An 18,506-nucleotide genomic window follows, 5' to 3' on the forward strand; every position below is an offset into this window, starting at 1 on the left:
CACAGCAGCATAAGCTGCTACATATTAGCTAAGAAATTGAGAATTTTGAAATATTTATTTTTAGTTGTACAATTTTTCTGTCGGATCAACCGTACTCAAAAGCATGTAAAGAAATCATTGTACAGTATCTGTTATCACCATCACAAAAAAACCAACTATTTACTGTTTCTTATTGTTTTAGGGAATGCCTCGCAATCTCTCCGAATCTCAATTGCTGCAAATAAGTTCAAAAGCGTTTTCCAATGTCGCTGGTCAATTCTCGAAATTAGGGCAAACGCTCAATCCAAACAAAAATAAGACATCGAATGCTCCAAGCACATCAAATAAAACCGCTCAAATTAATCCTCAAGTAATGCGTCAATCACAAACTTCCATAGACAAGTGTATGGAAGCGACAGAGAAGCCAATATTTACCGTGGGTAAATCATCAAAACTCTCCACCAGTGGTTCGGATTCAGAGGAAAATGATAACAGTATTTTTGAACCTGATGTAGATTCTGATACCGAATTGGCCATATCGGCGGCAACAAATTTCAATTTTAACAACGATAACAATTTCTTACCCTCGGTGGGTATTGTCATGGGTAATGCCCAAGAAACTGTGGAAATACAATCGCCCGGTTCAGATAATATGCAACAGTTGAGAGATAAGGATAATGCCGTCAAACATACGGAAAATGTCAATTCAATTTCGATTTCATCGGTGGCTAATAATGTCACTTTGCCAACAGGTCTATTGGAAAATGCTCCACCGTTAAGACCCATTACACCCAATCCACAAATATGTATACAAGATGATGTGGCTTCGTCGTCGTCATCTGTTGCGCCTGAGAATCAATCAAGGTCGGTATTTTATATGTGATTTTCTCTTTAAGTTTTATCGTACCCAACATATGGTGGTGGCTAGCGTGCCGTTTAAATTGTAATGTTTTTAATTTTAATTTATTGCAAAAACAAATTTATTATTCCAATTTTTTAGTTAAATTTTCTCCGACATACCTCATACAATGTAATGTTGTTTTATAGTCTTATCATTATGTAGTTTTAAGTTGAGTTAAGTGTTACATATAACAGAATTTTAAAACACCATTAGGTTTGTCCTTTTACTCTTCTAATAAAATTTAACCAGTGAGTTATGTTCATAAATTTAAATAGTAAACTCTCATAATCTAACGGAAACTTTCAACTTAACTTGTTTTTTTTTATAAACAAAAATTAGAAAAAAAATCTTTTGTTAAAATTTGATAAAAAAAAAATACATGTACAAATTGCTATAATATTTTGAGTACAGACACACAGATTCAGAATCAGAGTGCCTTTCTTTAGATGTTTGATTTTATTTTTTTTTCGTTTTTGGAAATTTACAATGAAATATTTATTTGTGATTTTATTATGTGTGCTATCTATAAAAAAGTATGCAAATATTTATTTAAAATATTTTATTTTTTATTAAAAAACTTTTTATTTGCATTCAATTTCAATTCATTTCCATTGAATAATCAAAAACTTGCAGGAAAGCTGAGGAATCCACGTTCGTTTGTATGTGGAACATTTAACTTACATTTGATCCTTTACATCTAAATTAGACATTTTTTGTTGTGTTGAAGATGTATGTATGTATTGTCACATTTGCTGTTGTTAATGGTTATATGTGACAATCCAGCCTTTTTTCAATTTATTTATTTAGTAAACTCTTTTTGACCTCCGAATATTTTGTGACCGAATCAGCTCCAAATAAAACTCACTTTCTACTGCTTGGAACCTTGCTGCCTTTGTAAAAATATAGGGATCTGTTGAATGAATGAAGCTCTGCGTTGACTGTGATTTGCGTTTTTAATCTATGAAGTTGGGAGGTTTAACTTTCGGGTATTTTTGGGTTCACCATTGATAAGGCATGAACAATCATTGATACCAGCTAAGATCGGTGACCTATCACACAGATTTGACATTGAAATCGGCAAGAAGTAATGTTGGATGCTTGAGACTATTTATTTTGAGTAAAAGGTATTTAACCTTTTATCTATTTTAGATGGGATCAATGTGACAACAGTATTGAAGGGCATTTTAATATAGACATGGAGGTTGATCTTATTAGTTCGAGGGTTTTCCTAAGATTCTCCTGAATACACGTTTTGAGTTACCTTTCCGATTGTTTGGTTTGATTCGATAAGGATGAAGCACCGTATTCAATTTTAGATCTATTTAAGGCTTGGTAAAAGTGTAATATAACAATGTAATTAGATCAGTTACTGTTTGGGGGCGTGTATACGACAACAATGCTGAAGGTATTTTTAATATTAATAATAGAAATACCAATTAATTCGTTTTCATTGTCCAAATTGATTGATGAGAATTTGTCGATACCTACAACACCGTAACCATGATTCCTTTTCTTCCCGTAAAAGTTGTAATTGCAAAGATTAGTTGCGACATCGATTTGTTTGTTCTCATGGAAAAGTTCCAGGAGTTTTTTGTTTTCTATTTTAATTATGCTTTTATGTTATATTGTAGTATTTTCAGTGTAGGGAGTAGAATAAGGATGTATGGTTTAAAATACAAAGGATTAGCCAAAAGTCATTAAAATGGTCAAAAACTCATTAAAGTATCAAATTACAGTCTGTCCGTCCGTGTATGTGTCAACACGTGCGCTTTTGTTTACAAATAGTGTGTGTGTGTGATCCTCCGTTCTGAGTATGGCAATTTATGTATGTGCGTGTGTGTGTGATCCTCCGTTCTGAGTATGGCAAAGTATGTGTTTGTGTGTGTGTGTCTCCGTTCGCAAACTGTGTTGATCGACGTGTGTGGGCGCGCTCTTGACCTTGAGCATGCCAATGTGTGTGCGTGTGTGTGTGTCCGTTCGGTTTAATAATATTAGGGATGGCAAACTATGTGAGCATGCGCGGAGCTTACCGAAATGTTTACATTCATCACGCAATGGTAATTTTGTTATGGAATATCCACCACATCCCAATTCCTTGACCTCTTCATCCCCCAAAGATAGAAACCTCGATGGCAAGTATAGTATTGCGTCATCCAATTTCAGGACAATCCTTACTCCATATTTCGTATGTGTCCTGTAGGCTCCATTAATTATATATTCCTGGCTGTCATCCATCTCCTTCACCCTCATAATTTTTTTGTAGTTGAAGGAGTTGAACAAGTTTACTAAATTTGTATTTGACATTATTCCTTAAGTATTTATTCCAGACTAATTTTCATATGAAAATTAGTCACTATTTATACCAAAACCCTACCCCATGAATTCAATTTGTATTTTTCTTCCATTTTTACTCTCCCACTCTCTCTGGAAAATAATAGTAATTACATTTATCCCACACACATTACTCAATCATCAACTATCAACCAAATTAAAAAGAAAAAACAATAAAACGAATATTTTTTTTTTTTATTTTTTTATTTAGTCTTTATTCTTTATAAATGTTAAAAAAATGTTTTAATTTTTTATTATCTTCACAATTATCGAATTTAGAAACTATTCTTAAATATGTTTCTATATTTTCTTCAATATGTTTATCAATATCTCGAATTATTTCTAGTAATTCGGGATTATGTATTACTTCAACAGAAAGTATTGTTGGTTGATCGGGAAAATTTTCCCGAATTCTATTAATCATCATACTATCAAAATTTTCTCCTGCCGTTATAAAAATATCATCGTCGACGTCGTCCAGGAAAAAGTCCATGGTATCGTCCCGTTGAATATGAATTTCCCGGATGTCATCCTTGGCATACCTTTCTTCACTGATAGCAGTAACTTTAAATAAAAATTGATTTTCTCCAGAGCTTTCAAGCTTACTACGTTCCTTTATTAAAGGTGACTCCATTTTATTATTTAAAAAGTTTGGCTGAAACTGAATAATTTCTTCAAGCCTCAGCCCGTTTTAAAGCCTTTAAATGTTTACATTAAAATCCTTCTGATAAGGAATGTATTAGAGAATACTGCGTGCAATAGGAAAACAAATAAATCTGCTAACTCAACATAAACATTTTAATGGATTTCTTGTATTTAATTACCCTGAATGCAAAAGTGGGTTTTGCTAGCTCAATATTAAATTTTCCATTTTAATCCCCACACAATGGTATTCATTTACAAAGAAACATTGAAACAGTGAATGGCAACAATTATAATCATTCTTAATAGTATTATATTTTTTAAAAACTAAAGTGAGTTTCCTCCCTTTGGCGAAACTCGCGTTAAAAAATAACACGTCAATTAAAGTTTGCTGCTGGAATAGAACTAAATCTTTATTTGTGAATGAGTGCAATATACATAATTGTTTATTTTAATTCTAGATACATCGTATGATTATTTATTGGTCTTTTGATTCGATCGTATGATTTGAAATACGATCGATTGTGTGATTTGCAAGAAGGGTGTGGCTTTTTTTTCTAAATGACAGATGGTACGATAATTGTAATATGAATACGATAATTGTAATATGAATATATTGCCAAGTCATTGGAAAGGCATTTTGGTTTGGGTTATAACACCCCCGGACGAAGACTCTTTCCCGTGTTCCAAAGGAGCTGAGGGGAAGGGCATAGTTACTTTTACTTTTACTGTGCTTGATCTATATTTTACATACAGATACAATGCTATAATAAGTATAATTACAGCTGTCAAGACTATTACTGTGTAATTAGTTACTTTCTGTTCAAATTTTATTTCTGATATGAATTCGGTATTTTTAATATGATGATACTGTATTTCCTCTAAAGAATCATATGAATCATTTATCATATGTATGTCTCTGTAGGGATTTGGAATTATTAACATGTTTTGAAACATTACTTTATTGTACCATTTGTCCAATTTTACTTTGCAATTTTCTATGATCAGCATGTGATTTCCAGATAATTTTAATGGGTATTTGTTACATGTATGATTAACAATTTGATTAGTATTTATAGCAATTATAATATTTAAGCCAATTTCGACAACTTTTGGTTTAGTATTTTGTATATAATGACATTTCATGAGCTTATAATTAAACAGATTGGATATACAATCATCCTCAACTTCCCTTAGATTTGGTGTTTCATTAACATCATAATAAATTTTATTATCTTTTGTGATATACAATTTTTCTGCAATATTAATTTGCATTTTTTCTTTATTAGGTATTGGTTGAATATATACTTCTTGGAATATTTTAGGATTATATTGGGGTACTTTTAAGACAAATACTATATTATTTTTGTAAAGGGCTAAATTCATCTTAATTTCTTTCATTTTATCTATGGTTATATTATATATTCTAATTTCTTCATCACTCAGGATATCTCGAGTGAGAATATTTAATTTGGAAGCCAAGATTAGGTCTCTTACTTTATCTAATAATTTGCCCATATGATCAATTTGGTATTTAAGACGGTAAACTTTATCAGCTTTTGCTGTGTTATCTTTAATTGATTTAACGTTTGACATGCTCTTAATCAACAGTTTTGTTTGGTCATTATATAATTTTGTTAAGTTAGCTAATTGATTGTCAAATTGTGTATTTATGTGTATTTGATTATTAGTTTGCGTTATTATATTATGTTCATTCTTCTCCAAATTTTGCAGTTGTCTTTCAATCTCTTCTCTATCATTATTATCCATTGTACCATATAGATATTTTAATCCTGTACCAAAAAGATTAATTAAACCTCTTCTATTTCTAGCTTGATGGGGAATAATACTTTTAAGTCGTAAATGTATGTGCTCGATTTCATGCGATAAAAATGAATCATTAATATGCGAAACTTCCTCTCCCAATTCATTCAAAAAATCCATATATTTTGTGGTGTTAAATATGTGAAGAATTTTAATATAGTCATCTATTAACATTTTGTCATTAAGTTGTATCATTGCATATCCGTTGCCTTTATTCAAATCGACTACCTCGAGCTTCTGCGCTACCACTGGGGATATCATCAAGAAAATCGCCAGCAAGGACTTCCAGAGACCTGGAAAGACATTTCCTTTTAATGAACTGGTCTTTATGAAGTATTGTATTTCGGTTATCTAATTTATATTTTTTGTCATTAATTTTCCGTGTAGTCAACTGTTTTATTTTAGTCTCGGTCTTATGAGGGATTGCTGTTCTTCCAAATTTAGGATTAATATCTTCATCCTTTCTTTCTTTATTTCTGTATTTTAACATCTTTTCCTTTGCTGTTTCAATTTCATTATAAACTTTTTCCATATGAATATCTGAGTTATAAAAATGAAGGTCAATGGGTTTCTGTTTCGTAGAAAGATGTAAACTATTGTTGTATGCCTGTAATGCCTGCAAAGGTAAATCATAGTTGTATGCTACATCATTATTTTCCTCCCTAATTTTTAATATTCTAATATTCTCATTTAAACTGCTATGAAAACGTTCAATGTCCGAATTACCAGTATGTCTATGAGGTGTTGTAAAGTGATACTGAATATCATTATCTTCAAGGTGTCCCGTAAATACTGGATTAGAAAACGTCGGGTCATTATCCATAGTAATCTTTTGGGGTTTCTTCATGATGAGGAACAATTTATTTACAGCTTTTATAGCCTGTAATGGTGTTTTGTCAGATAATTCTTCCATTGCTGCATATTTTGTAAATTTGTCAATCATGGTCAAATAAAATATTTGGTTATTAAGATACCAAATATCCAAGTGGTAATGAACATAAGGTCCATGTGGTGTTTCCGTTTTCTCGAATGGTAATTTGACGGGGTTTCTTTCTATTTTGAAATTACATATAACGCAGTTATTTATAATTTTAACAATTTCCTTTTTCATATTCGGATAATAGTATTTCCTTTTTAATTCAATATATGTTTTATCTATTCCTGGATGATTGTTTTCAAATCGGTGGTGTCTATTTATGATTTCTAGGAGTTCTTCGTATCTAACATCTTGCAGAAATTTAGTTGTTAATATGATTTCAAATTGTTTTGTATTTAAAGGATTATCTTTTGTGGTTTTATATTTTTCCTGTAATTTCAATAAAATTTCCGTATCCTCACAATACAATGCTGAAAGATTATTTTCCATGGCTTCATTCAATATTCGTGATATTAATTCGTCGTCGAATGTTTCATAAGCGTATATTTTCCTATTCCTATCAAATATCCGTTCATGTGTCGTCTTATTGTCCTTGGAATTGTCAATTTTTATTTGGTTCTTGTAGTGCTGAAGAGGTTTCTCTGATATCTTAAAGAAATTATGGCCATCTTCGTCAGCACTGTGTATTGTAGAAGTAGGTGAAGGTGGTCTTTTCTTTAAATGTTCATCCAAATGTTTCCTAAGCAGATTCTTCTTACTAAACATTTTATTACATATCTCACATTTATGTTTTCTTTTAGCTGTGATTGCATTAACTTCTCTAATTCTTGAGAGAGCATCAGCTACTTTATTATCCTTTCCTTCTACATGTTTGATGTCAAATTCGTATTCATTTAACCTTATTTTCCAACGGATTAGTTTGGAATTAGGGTCCTTAAGATTTGCCAGCCATATAAGGGGTTTATGATCGGTTCTTAGTTCGAATTTCCTACCGTAAAGATAATGTCTGAATTGCTTAACTGCCCAAACAATTGCAAGTAATTCTTTTTCAACTGTGGAATAATTAATCTCATGACGGTTTAAAGTGCGTGAAGCAAACGCTATTGGTCCATTGCTTTGTGACAGGACGGCTCCTAATGCATAATTACTAGCATCGGTAGTCAGAGTAAAACTCTTTTCAAAATCCGGGTATTGAAGTACCATATCGGACATCAGAATCTGTTGTAACTTCTTAAATGCTTGTACATAGTCAGCATCTTCAGTATTAATTATTGCATCTTTTTTAAGTCTCATGGTCAAGGGTTTTGCAATTTTTGCATAACTTGGGATAAACTTTCTGTAATAACCCGTTAATCCCAGAAAACTTTGTATTTCCTTAACATCTTTTGGTATGGGGAACTCCTTAATACATCTTATTTTATTCGGGTTTGGTTTTATCCCATTATTAGTCACTACATGTCCTAAAAATTCAGTCTCTTTTTTCAAGAAGTCTGATTTATTTAAGGATACTTTTAGATTTGCAACTTCTAATGTTTTCAAAACTTTTCCCAAGTTTTCCATATGCTCCTGTAATGAAGTCGAAAATACTAAAATATCATCCATGTATACCACACATATCCTGTTTATATGCTCTCTGAGCACGTTGTTCATCATTCGCTGAAAAGTTGCCGGAGCATTCTTTAGACCGAATGGCATTCTTATAAATTCATAATGTCCATTTGTTGTAGAGAATGCTGTTTTTTCCCTATCTTTTGGATCTACCTCAATCTGATAAAATCCCTTTGTTAAGTCCAATGTTGTGAAATAGTTAGCTCGACCTAGTTTATCTAGTATGTCGTCAATTACTGGTATTGGATATCTATCATCTTCAGTGATAGCATTCAATTTTCTATAGTCTATAACAATTCTCCATTCCTTGTTTCCTACTTTATCTTCCTTCTTGGGTACTACCCAGATAGGAGAATTATATGGAGATGAACTATGCTTTATTATACCTTGTTCTAGCATTTCATTCATTTGTCGATCTACCTCTTCAGTATGTATTGCTGGATACCTATATGATTTCGTATATACAGGGCCATGATCTCCTGTTTCTATCTTGTGCTTTATCTCATTGGTAAAGGTCAGATCATCTCCCGGATGGTAAAAGGCATTTTCATATTTAGTTATTAATCTTTGGAGCTCTGATTTTTCTTCTGTATTTAGGTGGTCTGTCCTTAGCTGCTCAGTAATTCCTAGTATGTTAATATGATGGAGTTCTGGCAATGTTTGTAGTGAAAATTCGTCATCTTCAGAATCTCCTTCAAAATATATCCTGAACTTTTGACCGTTAATACTTACTTCTTTTTTCCTATAATCAATTACAGAACAATTTTCTTGTAATGTTTGGTTGCCTAATATTCCATCGAAGAATTTGTGAAAGGTATACACCCTAAATGTTGTACCTGAATTAAGGGGAATCTTAATAGAATTTTTTGGAAAATGGGCATTGCGGTCAACCGTAATGACACCTGCTGCAGTTTTAATGTATATTGGAGTGTGAGAATTTTTTATATACTGTGGAGGACAATGATCTTTACATATTAGATTTTCTGTGGAACCCGTGTCAATTAATAATCTTGTTTTCCTTGATCTTCCTTTGAGTATGATATAGGGAAGTCCGGTGGCTCCTTGTAAGGAACTAACCGAAAATTTTCCGCTTTGGCTTCAAAATTTTCATTAGTACCATACTCATATTCAGAACTGTATTGATCTTCTTTATTATCCTGATATACACTGTCTTGATACAAATCATATTGATACATTTCGCTTATCTCTATTTTATTGTTAATACCTTCTAAATTCTTACATGATTTCTGCTCCTGGTGGTGTGTCTGCCTTTTTGATTGTTGAGATGCATCAACATCCATTGATTCATGCTTTTGTTGATATGATGTTGGAGGCTGTTGTCTGATTTGTGGTTGCTGAGGCTTGTAGTAAGGTTGTTGCGATCCATGTTGCTGGAAATTTGGTTGTACAATTCTCGGCTGCCAATGTTGTTGTTGTTGGTAATGTGGCTGCATTATCCTTGGTTGCCAATGTTGCTGTTGTTGGTAATGTGGCTGCATTATTTTTGGTTGCCAATGTTGTTGTTGTTGTTGGTAATGTGGCTGCATTATCGTTGGTTGCCAATGTTGCTGTTGTTGGTAATGTGGCTGCATTATTTTTGGTTGCCAATGTTGTTGTTGGGGACTTGGTTGTGGTTTGTCTTTCTTCTTTTCGTTATTCAGGAATCCCGCAGAGCTCAATTCATGCAAAGCTTCCTCCATACTTTGTGGTTTTAATGTGCATAATACAGTCCTCATATGGATTGGAAGACGTGTTATAAAAGTCTTCAGACCAGTTTGGATATTCCTATCGACTTCATCCAATCGATTCTCCTGACCACATTTTTGGTTAAGAATTGCTAGTTTGTGTTGGATGTGGTTGTAGAAATCCATAGTATCTCCTTTATACTGCGCTGCTCTCAGTTCCTGATATAATTGGTCCACAGTGGCAAAGCCACCAAAGTTGGTATTTAGCATCGCTTTTATGTCAGTCCAAAGGGTCAAATGGGGATGAACCTCCATTGCTCTTCTGGCGTTTCCAGTTAGTTTTGATTTTACGATGTTCATACACATTCTTTGAGCTTGTTCGTTGTATAACATTAATGTAGGAATTATGTCATCTACATTTGTTATGAATGTTGTGAGGTCTTCCTTCTTCCCATCAAATTCCCTTAATTTTTCAATATATGTAAGGGGATTGATGTCTAGCGTACGTAATTGTATGTTGTTTTGCGCTGGGTTAAGGGCTGGTTGATTTGCGTTATTCATTTTGTTTCAATTTTTTTATAATCTTATTAATGTTCCAAATTTCACTTCGTTGCTATTTTTTTGGCTATTTGTAAGTCTTTTAATGTTTTTTAGTTTTCCTCTAATGTTTTACCACTTTCACTTTTTAAGTTTCGTAATTATTTCTTATATTGTAATTATTTGCTTTTTTAAATTTGTAACAATTTGTTAATCTTAAAAATTTATTTCTCTCTTATTAGGATGTGATGTCCACTTTTAACTTTTCCTAGTTTTCTTGTTTAACGTAATTTTGTTAACTTGTTTCTTTTTTACTATTCACTAAAATGTTTCTTTAATCACTAAGTTTATTGTCCCTTTCCGGAGGACTTATCCTTTTACGTAGGATTTCGTTTCACGGACTACCAAACGATCATGATTATCCTACCGACTGCGCCAATTATAATCATTCTTAATAGTATTATATTTTTTAAAAACTAAAGTGAGTTTCCTCCCTTTGGCGAAACTCGCGTTAAAAAATAACACGTCAATTAAAGTTTGCTGCTGGAATAGAACTAAATCTTTATTTGTGAATGAGTGCAATATACATAATTGTTTATTTTAATTCTAGATACATCGTATGATTATTTATTGGTCTTTTGATTCGATCGTATGATTTGAAATACGATCGATTGTGTGATTTGCAAGAAGGGTGTGGCTTTTTTTTCTAAATGACAGATGGTACGATAATTGTAATATGAATACGATAGTTGTAATATGAATATATTGCCAAGTCATTGGAAAGGCATTTTGGTTTGGGTTATAACACAACCATATTTAATATGATCATAAATAAACATGACTATGTTTTTATTAACATACATTTTATTAGTTTTAAATTCCATAATTTCAATCAAAATATTACTAACAATCAAACCATGGGTCGTTGGGATCTAATGTCCATAAGGATTGTCCTTCTGGTATATATGTTGCCAGTACATAATCATCTGCGTATTCCCCCGCCTTTAAAATAGCATTATCACTATCCTCATCCATTAAGTAATCCATGTAATTGTCACCTTTCATATTTCTTTCACCTTTGCTATCATCGACCATATCTTCATCATTGATAATAATGTGGCGGATACCATCCTTTAAATATTTCTTTTCTGATATCTTCGTTACTCTCACTAAAAATATATCCGCGGCTGCATCATACGACATGCTTTCTTTGTTGTTGATTCCATTTTATTCCAAGTCAGGTTTAGTTAAAACTGAATAACTTCTTCAACTCTAACTCCGCTTTTAAACATTTCAGAACAATTTACATTGACAGTGGACTATATATCTCAAATCTTCTTGTAATAATTGAACTTGATTAAGAAAAATAATATTTTCATGTAGTTGTGGAACACTCAATCAATATACTCAATCCATATATTCGTTGCAAACAAATCATTGAAGCTGTCCTCCATATTCCTCTCCCCCTTTTCCTCTTGTAGCCAAACATTTCGTAAACACATATTTGTTCCTGTCTTTCCCCTTTTTACTCCTAATCATAGTTGCATAAGATTGCGAAATTCATTATGCTGTTTATCATATTTCTGTCCAATGGTTTTTATCAACAAGTGTTCGCCTCTTTATTTTTGGCGCCCATCAGTGTTTAAAATCATACAAATCCATGCGCCTGTCTCCTAATACCGCTGACCATTTTTACCGATACAATTGATGCATGTATGTTGTTGTTTGTTGATATTCTCAATAGTCCCTATAGTTTGTTTCCCATATTTGCCCCCTTCCCCTTGTAAACATTTCAGAAAGCTCCGCGCATGCCCAACACTCAACAATGCACGATTTAACATAAACACATTGGTATTGATATGATCAGAAATAAACATAACTACGTCTGTCTCTTCATGCCGCTGACCATTTCTCTCGCTAACCATGCTGTTGTTGTTGTTATTCCCTATATTTTGTTCCACATATCTGTTCCCCCTTCCCCTTGTAAACATTTCGGTAAGCTCCGCGCATGCCCACATAGTTTGCCATCCCTAATATTCTTAAACCGAACGGACACACACACGCACACACATTGGCATACTCAAGGTCAAGAGCGCGCCCACACATGTCGATCAACACAGTTTACGAACGGAGACACACACACACACACACACAAACACATACTTTGCCATACTCAGAACGGAGGATCACACACACACACGCACATACATAAATTGCCATACTCAGAACGGAGGATCACACACACACACACGCACTATTTGTAAACAAAAGCGCACGTGTTCACACATACACGGACGGACAGACGATTTGTTTACTGTAATTTGATACTTTAATGAGTTTTTGACCATTTTAATGACTTTTGGCTAATCCTTTGTATTTTAAACCATACATCCTTATTCTACTGTAGGGGTAATTTTATGTGTCGGAGGAGATAATCTCCTGGATAATACTAGTATTTTTTAGACTTCCTTTCGGGGTTGACGAGAATAACATTTATGTTGAGAATTTCATTCAATAGTTTATCTTTAATTTTTTTAAGGTTGCAGTCTGAACTTCATTCAACTTTCCAATTTATTCCGAGGCTAGTTTATTGATGTTTTCAAGGACCATGTTCAGAATTTCTAGAGTTTCGTATTTCAGATCCATTGGGAGAAGAGAAAATTTCCCCCTTTCTCCAAAATATCTTTGTATTCTCTCATGTTTCTTTTGGTGGTCTCTTGCTCTCTAATTCGGTTCTTATTTATTTTCGTAACTTTTGCATACAAAGTTTTGGCATGAATATAGCCAGCAGACTCAACATATTTATTAAAAGTGTTACTTTTATCGTCGCCGATGGGTTATACAGCTCGTCTAATAGGTTTTTTTTTAAAATTGGAAAAATTTTATCAATGTCTTCTGCTAATATGCTGTATGTATTGAAGTGTCCTGCATATTTGTCTCTGGCTTTCTTTTTCGATATATTCTCAATTGTCATAATACGTTTTTTTTCGAAGGCTCTCTGTCTAGCAAGACAATTCCTTTCTATTGAAGTGACCTGCATATTTGTCTCTGGCTTTCTTTTTCGATGAATTCTCAATGGTCATAATACGTTTTGTTTCATAGGCTCTCTGTCTAGAAAGACAGTTCCTTTCTAAGGGACTTTTATGAATGGATAATTTAAAAAAAATGTAATTCTTTTTTAATTGGAGCGTCTTTATTTATCAAATTCAAAAGTAGAACTAAAACTTAAATTATTACAATTTTATAAATGCTTAAAACAATGCTCTTTTGAAGTTTTATGGGAACGAAAGTTCCACGCTCTTAAACGATAGACATATCGTAAGCATTTATTCGTGTTATTAAGGTGTAACTCTCTTAGGCTTTCTATCGTCAGAATGTTTTATAATGTTATTCTCTGATGGCGTAGGTTGCAATATAGCTGGAATGGTTTATAATTCTTCATTAGTCAATAGAATTTTGACAACATATAGTATAATTGAGTTTCGATATAAAAAATTTACTGTGGCATATTCCATTGCCTCTTCGTTTGTTGCAAATGCCATTTTTTCTTTATTTAATTTCTAGTTTATCTAAAATTATAGACTTTATTATACCTTTTTTTGAATGGCATAATGTATATTAATTAGTTGCTCATTTATGACTTTGCAAAATTAGAGCAATTTCATTATTTAAGTAACTATTCTTGCCTATGGCATTAGATATTTTATTAACTATTTTTGTTACATTATTTAGTCTATCATCCAATATTTGGTTAATAACGATTTGTATGTTATTATTTTGATTTATTTTATTTATATTAAATTCCAGCATTTTGAAGTCATCATGGTCTGGAGTGTCAGCGATGTACTTCCACGCAGTGCCAATAATATTGAATGATCTTTTATTTCTCTTATAGTTACTTTTTTCATTTTCAACATCCTTATTTTCATAATTATTATGAGAGTTATTATTATATTGAGAAACAATAGTTTGAATTAAGTCCAAAGCTTGAATCTTTTCCTCAATTAGGATGGGATGAAAGGGATTGGTTTTTGGGATATGCCGTTCAACGAATAAATTGGTCTCTGTCACAAAAGCGTCATATTTCTTCATATCTATTGGATGAATTATTCTAAAGATTCCATTCTGGATTTTACTTTGTCCGTCGTTAATTATTATTATATGAGCAGATGTAAAATCAATTATTTGAAATTTAGCTTTACAAAGTATTGTAATGGATAATACAATAATTTTCTAGAATATTATTATCAGCTCCTTGCAGCTCTGTTGATTGTGATTGTTTCTATTTACGATGCAGCGTTATTGTCCTTTTTATCTTAAAGTTAGAGCCTTCCAATTGAGAGCACAAAAAAAATAATTTTTAAAGGTGCAAATCACTGCACCGGAAAAGCTTTTATTTTATTTATTCACTATTTAATAATTATTATCTACAATTGTACAATTTTTAATGACTTATTTAACTCCAACCGAACGTGTTAACTACTCGGCCAAGACTGCCTGTTCTTAGCCAACTTTGTTGTCTCGTTAGCTTCATGGATCATGTTGCACCAACATGCGTCAGTATGCAGATGCTGATCACGCAATTTTTTTCCACTCGTTTAGGTAATTGGATCGGAAGCGCGAGATAAGTCGTTAATTATGTTAACAATTAAAACAATGTATTTTCTTGGACATTTGTCCATTTACAACTTGTTTATTCAATGTCTGAATTATAATTATTACAATTCTTTAATATTCTTACTTATATCTAGTTTTAGTATTGTAATATGAAGACTTAGGCTGAAGACATGTGTCGTCTGAACCTTGTGAACTTGTTGCCGTTGAATGTTGGTGGGAACATGCCTGATCAGCATGTTTATGTTGGCGTGTGTGAGGTGGTCAATGTAACTAACCTGTTGCCGTTGAATGTTCGTGGGAACATGCCTTGTCCCGTGAAGTGGCTGATGTGTAACACCGTCCTTTTTCCTATTCTCGATAGATACTTAGGAGCCTCGTTCTTCACAACTTTTTTCGCGGGAGTTCCAACGGCGCGGACACCGATTTAGCACTATGAATTCCTTTAATTCAATTTTCGAGTTTAATTTAATTGGGTCCCTGCTCGGGCGCCACTTATTAATGGGAAATGGTGAATTTTTTGGGAACGGAAGTTCCACGCTCTTAATCGATAAACATACCGTCAGCATTAATTTTAAAATTTTTTTATTTTTGTTTTGTTTGTTGCTTTGCAAACGCAAGTATTTTGATCACCACATGGTTGATTTTGTTCATGAGTAGAGAAATACTTTTTACACGATTCAATTTTCTGCTTACAGTGTTCAGCCGTATGTTCGTGCCTATAGCATCTGAAGCATCTACCCAATTCTATGAAATGCTGGACTTCTTTTTTATAATACTCGTATATTTTCACTGTTTCAGATAAATCAAGGTCTTTGAACCATATTTTGACTCCCTGCGTAGGCATACGTGTACCCTCAAACATCCTGGTCACTCTCATCATTTTAATTATTTGTACTTCTGATTTGATGGCAGCAGTAAGTTCCTCGAACATAATTAGCAAATACAGCATGTTAGCAGTTAGCTTACCTTTTTAGAGGAATTTTGCGACGGCCAAAGCCGATTTTTTTTAATATTGAATGTCTGCATTAAAAATGGTTCGTAATACACGGTCACTATCTTGTTTGATTTCATGTACATATACCACATAGGGATCCTTATGGTCTTGTTTATAAAAAAATTGATTAATTAAAACTATTAATTGTTGATTGTTGAGATGCTTCTAGAAGTATTTATGTGTGATTCACTAGGGCTAATAGCTAGTGCGTCGTTGTATTTCGTTGACAATCTTTCCTGATGTTCGCCATCTTCCAAACGTTTTTGCTTATTGACATCGATTCTATTTCCACTTCGGCTTTGATTTTGTGGTTGTAGTTTGCCTACGCGACGACAAAGGTGGTGATGCTGAAATCCTCTTTGCTTTGTTTCTTGTAGCTTTTCTATATACTAAGGCTGCACTGGTCCCGTTGCTTTTACAAATACAGCCAACAATTGTGGCTTGGGTGATTAAAAAATGTCAACACGTGTGTTGCAAAAAAATTGAAATCAAAATAATTTATTTATATAAAAATCACACTCTTTAAAAACGTCACTTAGTAATTGATTTGTGGCGGCATTGAAATAAAAATTACGAGGACTTTCTCCGAGATAATGTCTCTTGATTTTTATGATTTTAGTTACTTTGGCGTATAAACTTTAAGCACGAATAGAGTTTGCTGAGTTTGTACAGTTTATGGTGTTTCTTTATCCATTGACCTCTTGCTTCATTCTAGAGAGATTTGCTATTGTCATAATCGTAATGATACTCGTAAATGTGTCTTCCAACATCTTTGTAACTCTATTCGTTTTAATTTTTTACAGTTCACTTTGTACAAAACTTTTTCTTTACTAAGTTTCTTATATTACATCACGGCCGCTGATCTATTTTGAGACCACCGGTTTACCTCTTGTTTTCTGAGAGGTTACTAAGGCGCGATCCGCGATCTATTTATTGTTTACCGGAAAACCCTTTTCCCGATGCCTTATTTTACGAATAAGAACCTTTTTAAGGGTCTCTGCTCGCGCGCCAATTATGATTTTAAAAGTTTTAAAAAAATATATATTTTTTATGTTTGTTAACTTATGGTTAACAAGACAACCTTTTTATGTTTCCGTCGTTAACGTATATAAATTAAAACTTTATTTGTAAGTTTTTATTAAAAAAAATATGTTGTCTCGCAAGCTAGCGCTTTTGAGCAACATCCGTTTTATTTGAGATTCAAAGTTAAAAAGCGAATAATAACTAAAACTACCCTAAACTTATACTCATCGCACTGCACCGTTGCTACTGCACTTTGCATGTTCCCACACCTGTATTGTTATTGGACACCGGCTCGTGTGTCGTCTGGAATACCTTCTGGTCATTCTGTGGGAAACTGCATGTCAGCATTATAACACGCGCATTTGATTTAGTTATTGCTGTTGTTGTTGTCGTTGCTGTCCATGATGATACATTTGTGAGTTTTGAATATTTGTGGTGTTAACTCCTCCCCTCTTAAATACAATCGTCCCGATTGTCTAGAACGAATGTATGTTGTAGATGCTTGAAGCTTTGGAGTCCTTAGAAGTGGTAGGTTGTTTTACTTCAGGACCTTCCCCATTTTCTGTCATCTCGGTCTCATCTGGGGTAGCGATGGTTTTTCTGGTAGGTTTATGAAGTTTTCCTCTCAGCAGGAATATTGTTATTATCATCAGAACAGATACAGCGAAGCCACATATTCCAATTGTTGACAGATTTCTTACTTCCAGGATATCCAATCTTTTTATGTTTTTGGTGTTAAGTTGTTTGAGAAGTTCCAGAGATATCACTTCTTCCACCCTTTCGTCAAAACTCTTTGGTTGTAGGAATGCAGGAAGGGGTTTGTTACCAGTAATTTCCTTTGAGTAATATTGTCTGCCATCTATTTCGATTGTGCTGTTGAAGTGCTTGATGAGATACGTCCCGTTCAAATAAGTCATCTCTTTGTTTAAGCTGATGGTGCCTTGGTATTGGTTTAGGAGTATTAGATCCGTTCCGATCTCTTCGACCGCAGGAACATGCTCGTTGTTGACTTGAGTGCAATTCCCTATTCTATTTTTAAACAAACTAGTTATACAAAAATCATCTCTTAATTCTATTAGGTTATTTCTATGACATATTGTCAGATCATAGTATTTTTTTACATTTATCCTTTATAGCAAATATTGAATTGTTACATTGTAATATATTTTGGTATTCTATTTTATCTATCAGATTTCTCGACTTAACTGCCTTTGCTAAATAAACGTTACAAACATCCTTCATAGTTATTGGAATACTTAAGATGTATAAAATTTCTTTTTTATTTGTTACAATTTTTACGCTTCCAAAAGTTAGTAGTTCTTCTATATTATAAACTGGGATATTATAATTTTTGAAAATGTTATTAATTTCTTCTATTTCAATCTCCGAAAGGATAAAAGTGTTAATTATATCGGCCTTGGCCCACGGAATAGCTAATTCAATATTTTTTAGTTCTTTTTCTATCAAAATTAATTTTCTTTCAAGATT

General features: G+C 33.0%; 1 protein-coding gene across 5 annotated transcripts in view; it reads left to right on the forward strand.

Annotated features, from left to right (window-relative positions):
• LOC101890568 (phosphatidylinositide phosphatase SAC2) overlaps positions 1-18,506 on the forward strand; it is an 84,280-nt gene that overhangs the window by 15,896 nt on the left and 49,878 nt on the right. For 4 of the 5 annotated variants that reach the window (XM_059121186.1, XM_059121171.1, XM_059121175.1 and 1 more), the window contains one exon: positions 182-843. In XM_059121186.1, the coding sequence (XP_058977169.1) occupies positions 182-843 (662 nt within the window). Of the gene's footprint in view, positions 1-181; positions 844-5,685; positions 5,811-18,506 lie in introns of those variants that run through there. The other variant, XM_059121185.1, reaches the window with a different exon arrangement.

This window comes from Musca domestica, unplaced genomic scaffold (assembly GCF_030504385.1).
Source record: "Musca domestica strain aabys unplaced genomic scaffold, Musca_domestica.polishedcontigs.V.1.1 1, whole genome shotgun sequence".
Taxonomy (NCBI): domain Eukaryota; kingdom Metazoa; phylum Arthropoda; class Insecta; order Diptera; family Muscidae; genus Musca; species Musca domestica.